Raw genomic sequence first — 14,165 nt, forward strand, 5'->3', positions numbered from 1 at the left:
GACTCTGTTTCTCCACGAGCGCCTGTTTCCGTCTCTGGTACTTTAACGGTTATTCTGTTTTCTTTGGCAGGCACCCAAGTTTAAGGTGTGTTTTATTTGCTTGGGTTACGCCCACTCATTGCCTGCCTGTGCAGGGAATTTATTGGTCGACTTTTTTTTTTTTTTCCCTCTTTTCAAATTCGTAAAGGAAAAGTCAGTTAAAGCCACTGTCTTGGTGCCAGCTGGAGTGGCCAGTTGAATTTAGTGTTTACATGTTGCAACCAATCCAAACTGACTCGACATGCAGCCATCTGTGCACTGATTGGTCCATTTGAAACTCCTTGTTTTATAGCAGGTAAAAGTCAAAGTGCTGACGTGCACATGTAGGGATTGTTTTTCATCTCTTATCATCACATCATGGCTGTTATTACGCTCGCTGTGTTTCTAGAAAGATTACTGTAACTGATTCAGACAGTTCTGCACTCTATCACATGCTCTGAGTTTGGGAGTCGTCCATGGCCTTTTTATTTTGTCGAACATTTTCTTATGGGATTTTGCTTTACGTTTAAACTGATATGCACAGTACATGCAGCCTGTTTTGAAATGCTAAGCTAAGCAGAAGTTGAGTAGAGACCAACGCTTGAGGCTGTTCTCTTATATCTCAATAATGAATAAATAAATCAGTCAATCCTAAAACTTGGCAGCGTACTGGCTATATAATCACATCATGACATTCAAGCTTGACAGTGTGGTAACAGACAGCTCCCTTGGTTAGAGTGTGTTTGTGTGTGTGTGTGTGTGTGTGTGTGTGTGTGTGTGTAGGCATGGGAGAGAGACACTGGACAATGGTAGAAATGAGCAAGTGTGTTGTCATTTCCTGTCTCCTCCTGATTTCCTTGCTTCACAATCAAAAACTCACCGCTGTCGCTGCTGGTCGTCGTATCATCTCCCTGCTGGGTTGGATCCAAACCTAGTTCCTGATCAGCAGATTTCCCTACCATCTCTTTCCTTGTGAGTCAGCAGGAATGTGAGGAATGACCTGTATGAGGCCTGGCCCTTTCCCACCCAGCTCTCATCTGCCCATTTTTAGGCATTCCCAGGGTCCAGCTTCTCTTTCATTTTTCTCTTTTTCACTTTGTCATCCTTTCTCCCTGTTAACCGCTTTACTTTGCCCTCTTATCCTTCTCCTCTTCCCTCATGTCCTTTCTTCTTTTCTGAGCACTTTCTCCTCTTGCCCATTATTTTCAGTCAGCTCAGCACTTTAAATTTCCACAAATTACAGTATATAGGAGAGCCCCTCTGAGCTATTGCAGCTTGGGCTGCATACTTTCTTACACCACAGCGAGACCTCAAAACCACTGGCCCTCTTCATCTCTTATGAGACCCCCCCCCATCCTCCTCCGGGCCCAGCAGGGTGGGGTGGGGGGGGCACATCAACCCCCTTTTCAACCCATCAGGGTGCAAGGCTTAGCTTAACAACCACATCCAGCTCCCTCTAGTAGAAACCAGTTGGCATGCAAAGGTTTGTGTCTCGACTAACTGGTGCAGCAGGAAACCTTAAAGTGTGTGTTTGTGCGTGAAGTGTATCAGAAAGCAGGAGCTGCTCATCTCTGCATGTGTTGACAGGTTCCCGCTGTCGGCCAAAAGACAGATCTGTCTCTCACATGACAGGAGAGGACTCCCTCTACCCTCCCATGCTCACGGCTGTTGCTAACATGAAAGCAACCAGCTCGCTGACTGGTGTGTCTGTCTGCAGGCGAGCTTTTATACACACATGCACCTTAATTGCTCCTCTTTAAGTTTAAAAAAAATAAACCCTCTAGAGCTGATGAAATGGCTCAGTAAGTGTTTCAAGTGAGCCACTTCAACGCCTGAGTCTCTGGGGCCCCCTGCAGCCTGGCTACTGTTCAACCAAGATGAATTACAGCCAGAGAAGAAGACACCTGGCTGATGGGTCGACCCGGAGAGCTGAACACTTCTTTCTTATATCCGAGCACCAGCTGTTGCCGTGCCTGTTTCTCATCCTCTGCTCCTGGCTCAGGTGGTCCTGTCTTTTCACATTAGCGAAGTCAGATCACTTGTCATCACCAATCTATAAGCCGATCATCGGCCCTGCTGACCCTGTAACTCCCTACCACACATTTAAAACTAAGCCAGGGACGTTCAGTCTAGTACTGTCTGGAAGTCACACACCTGAATGATAGTTAAATGTATTACCTGTCAGCTATGACTCTCATTAGGCTGCCGTAATTGACAAAACTTATGGTCAACAGCCATGCCAGTGGCTCTCTTGCTGACGAACCACAAATGTGCTGGTGATGCTCGAGTAAAAGTCAGGGGATCACCAAAGTCAGTAGGAATAATCCTTTAATCACAAATTCCCTTGAAGGTGGATTCCTAAACATTTTAGGATACTCTGTCTCTCTGGCGGGACAGCAGTGTGTTATGGCAGATTGACTCAAAGTCTGCTCCTGCTTGTAAACAAGTGTTTATCCCTGTTTGACAGGGTTAATTACAGAGGGCAAGAGACGGCGACTGAAAGAAGTTAGAGCTTCGACCTTATGCTATGAGCCCTACAGTTCTGCTTATTCACCGGCCTGTACTTACTCAGAAGACAAGCCTTTGACCCTTCACTGTAACAGTGGATTCTGAACTGTGTGGCCATTTCCTCACCATGTTTCTGTGCAAAGTGTGACAAGTGGCTAATCTTTGCAAGCCAAATGTTTGCCGTCCTGTGTGGCGTCCCACTGTGCTGGTACACTTTTAACATTTGCATTTGTCTTCATGCCCTCTTGTTGTTTGTCTTTTTATGTTGTGCGTGTAGCTGGATGGAACCGTAGATCTGGACGAGAGGCGCCTCATCCGTTCAGCCATCCGGGAGTTAAGGAGAAGGGAGATAGAGGACATGGAGGCCGCTCTGGCCAGCAAGAGATTTCGACCCACACGCCTCAAACAGCAGGAGGACAAGGAGAACCAGCACAGGTAACACACACACACACTCACACTCAGAGATATTTCCTAATGACAAACTGCAGGTGAACTGGAGATGCTGAGAAAACATCATAAACCCAGATGCAGCATTCCTCTACTCCAATGGGAAAAGTCTGGAAAAGTCACGTCAGGAAATCATAGGGGACAGAAAACTGCAACCGCAGTTAATTCTCCATTTTCCATTGTGTCTGCACATTTCACAAGAAATACTCTCACCTTACAAAAGTTTGTCCTTATGTCAGATTATCTGTCAGCATTTAAGTCCTGAGAGTCAGACTGAAGTAGTTTTTCTCAGGTCATTTATTTGTCTTCCTTATCGTTTGTTTGGCCTACTCTGAGACTTCTCGTTGTTTTATCAGTTCAGTAATACACAATTCCCAGCACCCGTCATCCAGCTGAGGATTATGGATGACCTGATAACTCTGCTCTAATGCCACCTTTTGTCATATAATCAGTAAACAAGTTGTTGCTGGACAGGACAAACAGGCTTTATTTATCAAAGAGCATCTTTGTGATTATCTATATTATAAAGAGCCTTAGAGGAATACAAGTCTCCGTCAAATGTCATGTTACTTGACTAAAATGTTAGACAAAGATATTAAGATATTTTTATGGGTGATTTATGTTATCTGGGTGATCAATACAGGCTTTTCTGACGAACTTAAGCAAACCCATCACAACTAAACTTTGTCCTGATTGGCTCTGCTTGCTAAAGAATTCCTAAGATCTTTCCAATCATACAAATTCAGCAGGTTTTACCTCATCAGATTAGAGAAGCTGCAGCTGTTAGCCAATCAGCATCATGCCAAAACATCATGAAGCACCTTTTGCTCTCCTTAGCTGCAGTATATTTGACAATAAAATCACAAAAATCTAATAGTATGGGAACTTGGCTATGGCTTTGACGGCCTGAATTTTCGGTCTTGTTGCAGGTGTTAGTCAATCGCTGGTAATTTCTGGACTGACGCACAGTAAAGATTTAACACTTTTGGATGTGAAGAGGATACTCAACTTTCTGCTGTCGTTCTCTTTCTCTGTCTGTGTTAAGACCAGTGGCCGGGCCTAATCACTTCCATTCACTGATACTCTCAGAAGACTTGGGTTACAATAACACTGAAGCTGCTAGAGGAAGCATACCCGCTGTAGCAATTGCACGCACGTGTTAAAACACACCTACAGACACACACACCAAACCTGCCTGAAAGTTGCATGATCCGGTGCCTCTCAGTGGAGGAGTTTGAAATATTCCACTCCAACGTGCCACACATCCTTTAATACCAACGACTGGAGGAAAGTGCAGATAATGAGAGAAGTGGAGGAGCGTATGAGTAATAAAAACCGACAGTGAAATAGAGAAATACGAGGCTGAAAAGAGGGAGGATGAGAGCAGCCTTTTTCAGGCGCTGTGTGTCATTGCTGTCAAATCTGTTATGCCAGAGTATCACTTTTTCCACGCTTGATTTGGGAGCGTTTCCTCCCAGCCAAGAAATGTGGTAAATGTGTATTGTCTTCTGCTGCTTTTCACATGCAGAGAGGCCTCCATTATAACCACTTCACTGTCTCTCTCCCTCTCTCAGGTCAGAATCCAGCGACAACTTGGACGTCCTGTCACGAAAACTGCAATCAATCCAGGACATCGATGAGCTCACGAAAATGGTGAGTATTAACGGACAAAAATGATGAAATATGGTGACACTGCATGCTTGTCCTGTGTGCGCTGACATTTTGTGTGTGTGTGTGTGTGTGTTTGCGCGAAGCTCCGTGCCGCCAGCGAGTATGAGGAGAGGAAGATGATCAGAGCAGCCATCCGACAAATCCGAGATGAACAGCAGCAAGGTGAGTCCAGCTGTTTGAGTCAAGCTGCGTCTGTGTGTCTTTTAAATAAGATACCACTGGTCTGTGAGAAAGATGCATCTTTTCACTGACTAGAGGAAAGTGTATGAACTCAGATGTGACACCAGTTGTGTGATTGTAACAAAACATTTAATGTTGACGCATTTTGTGATTGTGTTCTGGCAGCTTGCGACACACATCTATCAGTCCTTGCAAAGTGCATTCATTTGTTTAATTAGGACACTGTAAGCCAAAATCAAAAATATTATAAATATGATGTGATATTTTACACCACTGCTCCAATCTTGATGAGACTTTGAAACAAATTCTGGCAGTTAAAAAGGAAGGCACTGATTGGCCTGCTGACATTACAGGTGAAAACTGCTTAACTGCTAGTTTAATTTAAATTAACCTGCGGGGTAAATGCATGCTGTTAATGAGCCTCCTATGCATCATTCATGTCGGGGGAGATAGCGGTCTGTCTGTGGTCGCCATAGTTACGTGGCAGATCTACCTATGATGCTGGATCAGATAGTGGATTCCTGTCATTCCTTAGCGCTGTCTGGCCTGTGTGAGGCCCCTGTCACTCTGAAACACTGTGATGCAAACACTGACTGCCCAGCCTCTTCCTATGGGACCACACCTCAGATAATCATCCTCTTTCACCTCGTGTGTTTTGCTCTTCTTATAAATTTTACAAATGACCAGAAGTTTGACACCAGATGGGATAATGAGTCATCTACTTTGTTTTAATTCTTGTACTACTGCTGTCTGTGTGTTTTTAGGGACTGTGGAGCGAGGTAAAGCTCCTGGTCGCTGCCTGGAGCCTGAGAGTGTGGAGCCCCAGAGCAGCATGGGAACTGGAGTGAGTACAGCAGAGTTATCTAGAGCGAGCCATCAGTGTCATTTATGGGAGGAGAAATAATTAAATGTCTGAATGTCACATTACAACTAATGGGTGAACCGTCTCAAGTCAGCTTCCATTTGCAAAAAAAACATTTACGTGTGCTGAGTTTGTTTGCATGGCAACAGAAACCACTGAGCTTTCTTTGCTGCCACGATGAAGAATGCAGCAAACAACAACAGGCATTGTGACTTGAGTCACACACTGTGTCATGAATGTGGCCACACACACACACACACACACACACACACACACACAAAACACCTGCTTTGGCTGCCACGGAGCAAGGAATGTGTCTTTTTGTTTTTTACATCCTCATTCAGGTTTGGCCAAGTTTGAGAAGAAAGATGAAATTTACTTTGAGCCTGGTGTTTAGTGAAGGCAGTAAATTCTTTTTGACAGCCACTGTCATTTTGCACTCATCTGTCTGTGCAGCCATTCACACTTTGAGACAGTTGCACACTGAAATTAAAAGTTTAGAGTGAGGGCGTGTGAGAGAGAGACAACAGGTTCAAAGAATTTAAAGATTTAATTCAATTTTATCTGATTTGATCAAATACTTTAATGGTGTTACTTCATTTTACTTTGACTACATCCCATGTTGCTGAATCCCTCTTCAGTCACACTCTAAAACTCTCAGCTGACTGGCCCTCTAGTGGATGACAGTGAACTTTGTTTTCAGAGTTTAACTTTTGTCTTTTTCAGCGTAACAGATTGAATTATTTGATTGTGGCAGCAAACGTGATGTGAAGACGTGAGTTTTAACTGTTTGGGAGAGTCTTCCAGGAGCCAGATGTTATCTTATCTGCTGTGTTTGATCACAGTTTTTTTTGATGAAGGCTCTGTTTCCTCTGGATGAGATTTCTGTGGAGGAAAACAAAGTTAATTCTTACTGTATGCGGTCACTGTTGCTGTATCTTAAGCCTTTTGAGTGATGGAAGTGGAGGAGCACCTACAGTATCTGTCACATTATCAGAGTTCTGGTGGTTCATGTGAAAGCAATTGTTTTTCCCGCCACAGTGATATAAAGGGGGGAGAAATGAAAGGTTGTTAGTATCAGTCCTGTTGTCTGTTTCAGCCTGTGCTTTGCTTGTATGCATTCCTTTTGTGTGTGTGTGAGAGAGTGTATTGTCCTCAGACAGGAAGTGATGATAGCATGTTGGCGTCACAGGATGTGCTAACATTCAAGCCTTTTTACCTCACTTCCTGTAAGACAGCTGAGCGTGTAGTGGCGGGTTGTGAGCTACAGGTGGTGTGATTGATTGGGGGGGGGGGGGGGGTGAGGAGAGAGAGTGTGTGTGTGTGTGTGTGTGTGTGTGTGTGTGTGTGTGTGTGTGTGTGTGTGCGCGTGCAGTGGGGATTCGGACAGACAGACAGGCAGCCCACCAGCTGTGTCTCAGCAGTCTAGTCTGCGCTGGAATGGGGACGTGGCCAAAAACAACATCAACCAGCAGCAGCAGGGCTCCTTCCACTCACATCACAGCAGCGGATCTCTTTGAGCAGTGTGCAATTGTCCTGTGGCAGATGGAGGTCCTAGATAGGCCTCCACAGCAGCCAAACACACACACACACACACACACACACACACACACACACACACACACACACACACTCTCACACACACACACACACACACACACACACAATATGTGTACGCTGCCAGCAGCTTGAAACAAATGCTGGGTTAGGTTTACTTAAGTAACAAAAACTTAAGATGGAAAATATATGGAGTATATGTGTGTTTCATTTGTGGATTAATGTAGCTGTTCATCTATAATTTTACCAGAATCCAACACCCATTAGAAGTTAATGACTTTTGTTAATGGCATGGATAACATGCGGGGGGATAGCTGACGTACAGTAAAAGTTTCCTTTTGCTCATTTGGCAGAAACCAAACTGTAACAGCTGATAAAAAAAATTAATTATATGTATGTGGCAGAAAAAAAGAAATGCCAATAGGAAAGAGGATCTTTATACATTATTGTAGCGTAAAAATGTGCTAAATATTCAATAATTTAAATTAGGTTCTGTTACAGTAAAATATCAAATATCTCAAGTTATACAGCGGTTAGAGAAATGAAAAAAAAGTTCAAAACAAAGGCAGAGTGTGTCAGAAGTTAATTTGTCAACCAGGCAACCCTTCAACCTGTAAGAAAAGTCTGTGTGTGTGTGGTGGGGGTCAGATCCCTGTGGAGACAGAATGGGAGGGAGGGGAAGTCAAGGGAGTGGCTTGTTGGTATTATGTGTGTGTGTGTGGTGTTGGTGGTGGTGTGCATGTTTGTGTGAGTGTGTATGATGTGGCTGAGGGAGTAGAGCGGCAGAATAGCGGACGTCCTGACTCCAAGAGGGTTACTGCTGAGAGAGAGAGAGAGAGAGAGAGGGAGAGAGAGAGGCAGCCGGTTCAGTGAAGAGAAGGTAAATGTCATTCAGATCTTTCTGCTGTCGTGTGTCACAGACCAACCGCTCCTCTCTGACTTTCTATATTTGTTTCTTTATTCTTTGTTCCACTTATTTAAACAACTTTCCTCATCAATCTGCGCTTGTTTCTGTGTGACTGAAGAATGGGACGAACCTGCCTCTCTGTTTACCTTTCAGGTTTGTGTACTTAATGGTTTGTTGCTGACTTAGATCATTTTTGTTCACTTAAATTGACAGTTGAACTGTGAAGATGTAGATGACCCTTTAATGGCGCATGAGATGAAACTGCAGAATTGTGAAAATTACAATTTACAGACAAATCTTGAATATTTAATGCTTTGATGTATTTAGTGATTTGACCCTGTAAGTTGTCTCTTGGAGGCTACAGGCTTGCATGCTATCTAGGTGTGTTGGGAGAGCTCAGGTAGGCTGTTAGTTGGGCGGGTGTTGCAGCTCCAGACAGAGTTTTGTTTGCTCTCTGATCTCATCATAAACATGATGCAAGAAGAGACCTGAAGAAGGAGTAGCTTATCTGTCTTAAACCGGGGCCCAGCGTTTGCGATAGAGAGGGTTTAGTGGACTTTGGAGATGAGATGGAAGGAAAAAAGTGAGAGAAGACCAGAAAGTAAGCTTAGATTGGCATGTGATGATGTGCAGTAAGTAAAAATGGGAATGAGGCTCAGGGCTGCGTTTTCTGTGGGTTCCCTCACTCCACGCTGAGTGTGTGTGTGTGTGTGTCGGTGATACTGAGATGATTGCTACTTCATTCCAGCTACTGTATTTCAGTTATTGGAGGTAAGCCGAGTGTGTGTGGCTCCTCAGGCTGCAGTAATGGAAAATAAGCTGCCAGGTTTCTTCTCTCTTTCACGTGAAGGCATGGAAGACCCTCAAATGGTCTGACCTTACCAGTGTAGTGATGGATTTAACTTTCATGGAAAACTGGAGCATTGAAATCCAGTGTGTTAATCTGCAAGTTGGGCTCAGCAGTCCGTTGGAGAAGGAGGTGTGTGCCTCAGCCTCATTGTTGTTATTTTTTGTGGAGTTGAGGGTTCGGAGGAATCCAGATGGCCCACGCCTTGCTGTGGTCACAAGAGAGGACAGTTGTTTTTGTGTTTACCGGTTTGAGCTTTTGCATTTACAGTCCAACACAAACAGGCTCCTGAGGCCAGATGGGATGAGGGGGACGGTGTCAGTGCTGGTTCCACTTCGTCAGGTCTTGAGTGTTGGAGCCAGAGTGAAGCCGCTAATGACAGCACGGTGGCTGGCAACAGGTCCCGAGCTCTGGTTTGCGTCTCCAGTTCCACTTTATCTTCCCTTTTTTCCCCTTCTGCCTCACAGTCTGTGAGAAATATGTTCCCTGTGGTTTAGTGGGAGCTGTGAAATGATGGCTGTCTGTCTGACTCCTGGTAGAAGGAGGAGAGACTTGTCCTCTCTAATTGTGTTTATGGCTGAAACACAATTATCTCCCCCTGTGAGTCTTTGATTGAGTGACTCCACTCAGAAGGAGAGTGCCCTTTGTGTGTGACCTCTCGCATTATTACACTGTAGTGCTTTCAGCCTTTTGTGTTGTTGCAGAATACTGTTGGTGTCCTCCAAACTCATCAGACACTGTAATGACTCATTAAATCAGCATCCCACCAAATTGTGGCGTCCCAGTCTATATGAGCAACATTTACCTCGTCTTGAAAAGCTGAGAAGACTTTTTTTTTTTATGCCGCAGAATTTGTACTGTAAGTTTTTTTTAGCTTCATATAGAAAAAAAGTGGAAAGCACGGAAAAAATGACATTGGAGCACCTTCTATGTAGATTTACATTGCTATGATGTCACATGTAGTATTTCAACTTTCTAGCTTCTTTTGAAGAATGTTATTTTCCTTTCACAAACACAGAGTAATCGCTCCTGGACGATTTTAGGGAGAAAACTACTTTTTTTATATTATTTTATATTATATTTCATTTTTCTTAAATCTTGCATTTAATCGTGTGGTGTCTTTTGTTTATAACCTGAGCAGTGCTTTTCCAGACTCACCTTTTCTGTTTCTGCTGCCTGCTACAGTGTCTGATTACATTTTCTCCTCAGTGATTGAGCCGCTCTGCCCTGTAATCTGCTCAAGGTGGAGAAGGTCACAGTCAACAGAGCAGAAAGCCTCCGTTCCTTTCTCACCTTGGTCACCACGTTAACTCGCGGCCTCTCTCTGATCATGCACTGCATTGATTAAAAGCCTTTCAAAACACATTTTATTTCTAAGGTTTTCACACCGTAACTGCCATTCTCTCTTGCGTAGGATAACATTGTTTACACGTGGAAAACTGATTGTGGTGTGATTGTGTGGTTGGGTGTGTGTGCTTTCTTTGCTTGCTTGAAAGCTTGTGAATGTGTTTTCAGAAGAGTTTTGAAGTAATAGTAGGCTTTAAATCTGTAAGTATTATATTTTCAGTATGTAAGGTCATGTCCTGTATATTTTTTCAGGATCCACCCAAACTTTTGTTGGACTATTCTGAAAACCAGATGCCTCTTGTACAACACCTTTAAGGAGGTTATTGTGCCGTGACTTTGTTTAGCATTTCTACAGAATGATGCATACCACCTGAAGCTCCACACACAAGAGCTTTATGCCCTTTAATAGAAAAGTTTGCAAGTCCTCTGAGTGTTGTGGATTAAGAATATGTGTGGGAGTGATTGAAAGAGTGTGCGAGCACACGTGCTTGGAGGAGCCTTATTTGTGCAGCTGATTCTCCTGTGGAGTAGCTCAAGGTCGGGCACAAGAGGCCTAACAGTAGTGCTGGCATCTTTATTTTTCCCCGTCAGTCCTCCCCTCCACACCTCTCCTGTTTCCTCTCCATATGCTAAAATACTGCTGCCTCTCCTCCGAGATCTCCCTCCTCCTTCGACTTTCCTCTGTCAGTGCAGGTTAGGGCCAGAGTGTTGCAGAAAGCACTGTATTTTGTGCTGCAGTCAAACTGCAGATAATCTTGAAGGAGTAGGAGCCACCCAAGTCAACTCAGGCTGTAGAGGCAGCAGAGATATAACACAGTATTGAACCATGCATTGACTGTATCTGTGGGCTCTTTTGACACTCTCGATGTCTCTGTCTCTCTCTCAGACATATACAATTGAAAATAAAACAGAGCTTTACTTTTCCAGCTGGCCAAGCATGTTATTCAACATGGCTTGAGCATTTGACCTCAACCTCCAACAAAAGACTGTTGTGATCACCAGCTGACCTCAAACAGAGGATCGTAGAACTGATGTTTTCTCTCTGGTTTTGATCAGAGGAATGCGTTGGCGGTTTGTCCCTCAGAAAAACCTGAAGACGTTGTGACCTGAGAAATCAACTTGCATGATATTGAAATGCACTGAGCACGTGTGATTCTTTTCTTTTCTTTTGTACAGGAGACAGAGCGGGAGACTCACAGTGAGCGAGGACGTATCCGGGAGTTGTGCAGCCAGCAGACACAGCAAAGCAGAGAGCTGCAGAGAATAGGTGAGAAACACTCATTCAGTACGCATATTGTCTGCACGCTATACACACTTCCATCATGTGTTGCCATGCCACTCTTCTGGGATCGTTGAAACACAACATCTTTTTATATGCTGTAAACATTCACCGAAAGGTCAAGTTTGGGACGGCACTTGAAGCCAACACTGACCACCTCTGTTGCATGTACGTGTGCCTGCATACATCCGTCTTGATGCAATTTCCTCTTCACTGCCTGTTAAAATAGTCAGCTGAAGGAGCCATTCTCCTGAGGTGGCGGTCAGGAGGTCATATTAGTTCAGGCTCTTTAAGCTCCGTCATCTAACTTTATTAACTGTTTGGAGTCCTTTACAGCCGTACGCTTAATGACTTTGGCTTCTTAAGTGTGAAGTAATTTCATTAACCACTCTGTTAGGCCAACCATTAATAAAGTGGTATGAATGCAAGCCTTGAGGAGGGAATGAATGTGCTTCGTTCTCTTGAATCCTTGAAACTTAGCAGGCACGGAGCTGACGATGAATAGCTTGTAAAACATTAAAAGTGCATCGTTGACAAGTCATAAATGTTCCAATTTAAACACCCGAGGACAAACTATTAATTGGACAATCCCCTTCATATGGGACACCAAATTGGACTTTGATCCTCCTTGGCTGAAGATGAAAGTGTTTTTATATATCTGAACCTGGGCCTGGCTGACCTGAAGTTGGCCTGAGGCTGACGGCCATAATAATGTCATTCTGTGTGGCCTGTTCTGCCCTGGACTTGGCTTCCAGTGTTCTTCTTATGGACCTGGGTTTGGCGGTGGGGTTATGGGAAGCAACAGAGGGAAACCCAACAGCCGCACCTCTGCTAAATAAAGCTGATACCAGAACAGAACTGAGGCCTAGTTGACTTGGCGGAGAAACTCCCCACTGTTCCTGATTTATCCCTGCCTTACAATTTAAACTGGGCTGAAGCTAGGGTGAACAAAAAATGACCACCATAGAAAAACAAAGGAGGAAGGTGCTCTTTTGAAGTGGACACCAATCACCAAAGACACGGACGCTTGTGGTTGGGAAAGGACAGTGTAGGTGGGTGGGCCGGTGGTTCATGTAGGGGTGGTTGTCTTCTCAGCAGAGTGAAAGTAGCAGAAAATAAGAGATTGACTTGGTCAATCAGTGGCGGAATCTTTGTGGTCTTTGAACATAGCACAAACACATACCTCTACCTCTCAGACAAGAAAAGCTTTTATTTACAAGCTTTACCTCAATGACCATGTGTCCAGCTGTACTGCATTTTAGTGCAAAGTGGTAAGGCTGTGATTTAGGAAATGAAATGTTTGCAGAGTGGAATGTGCTGTGTGCCTCAAGTTCCCAAAAGAGAGAAATTTGCTCAACTTCAAGTTTAACATTAATGCCAATTTCACACCAAAACCCTGTGAAGGACATGGAGGACTGAATTACCATTAATTGTGTATTACCATTAATACCAGGCCACTAGTCATGTATATATATCAGGTCATTGTCATTCTGCAACTGTAGCACCATACAAGTCACTGCTAAACCATAGAGGCATATGCAGTGCTTCCAAACATAGGGGTCGGGATCACTCAAAGTAGTCATGAGACGAAACTCAGAACTAAAAGTTATAAAAAAAAATTCTGACATTTCAAATCTTTGTCTGAAAATCTGGAAAATTTTATAAATTCGAGACTCTAAAAATGATTAAAATGAAGCAATCTGATCAGGGGACATAATGTTGCTTGAACTGTTTACAGCTCAGAGACATATGTAACCTGTCACAAAGGGTCAAGAGTAGGCATTGATTCACTAAAAAGGGTCACAAGCCAAAAATGTTGGGAACACTGCCATATAAGACCCTGTGGTAATTTTGAAAAAGCATTTCTCAACCAGACTCTCATTTGTTGATGTCATTAAATGGTTGCTGCAATGTTACGCTAAAGCAGAGGTGTGATGCACCCACGTTAAACCCAGGTCATCAGCAGGCAAGGTCGAGTTGAAAAACCTGTGTCGACCCGTCCACTGCAACGACAAACGTGAGCTTTCCTTGGGTCATTGCTTCAGTGTGAAAGAAGTATAAAGAAAACCCGTGGTTGGCCATTGTTTGTGCTCTATATATTGACTGGCAGCAGAGTGTACAAGTGCAGGCTGCTTTTGTAGCTATTTTCGAGCAAAAAAAGCAAGCCTCTCATTACCCTGTAGCAGTGGGGATTTTCCCAGAAATCGCTGCACAATGGACATGACAGCTTCTCAATGGCAAAAACATGAACAATAACGTGAGAATCCGTAGAAGAAGCAGCGTGTTTTTGGCTCTCACTTCAGTTACAGTTGAGCAGTAATTGAGTTTTGGTTGAGTGCATCATTAGATATAGACACTACTGTTTAGTGGACCATTCACAGTGTCACATGTGAGAATGACAGCCATTTATTGTCCTAATTGTGTATCATAATCACGTTTTCTATTCAGACCGTATTACATAATCACCTGGTCTGTTTAATCAACAACTTACTGCCATTTATAAATTGATTTTGTACAATTTAGCGAGCATTCCTTTTTTGGG

At 43.7% G+C, this 14,165-nt stretch overlaps 1 protein-coding gene across 1 annotated transcript in view; it reads left to right on the forward strand.

The window, feature by feature from the left end:
• Positions 1 to 14,165, forward strand: part of smtnb (smoothelin b) — a 47,240-nt gene that overhangs the window by 11,100 nt on the left and 21,975 nt on the right. The window contains 5 exon segments of the mRNA XM_070904500.1: positions 2,804 to 2,961; positions 4,548 to 4,626; positions 4,728 to 4,806; positions 5,589 to 5,668; positions 11,521 to 11,611. Coding sequence (XP_070760601.1) covers positions 2,804 to 2,961; positions 4,548 to 4,626; positions 4,728 to 4,806; positions 5,589 to 5,668; positions 11,521 to 11,611 — 487 coding nt within the window.

This window comes from Enoplosus armatus, chromosome 4 (genome assembly GCF_043641665.1).
Source record: "Enoplosus armatus isolate fEnoArm2 chromosome 4, fEnoArm2.hap1, whole genome shotgun sequence".
Lineage (NCBI taxonomy): Eukaryota > Metazoa > Chordata > Actinopteri > Centrarchiformes > Enoplosidae > Enoplosus > Enoplosus armatus.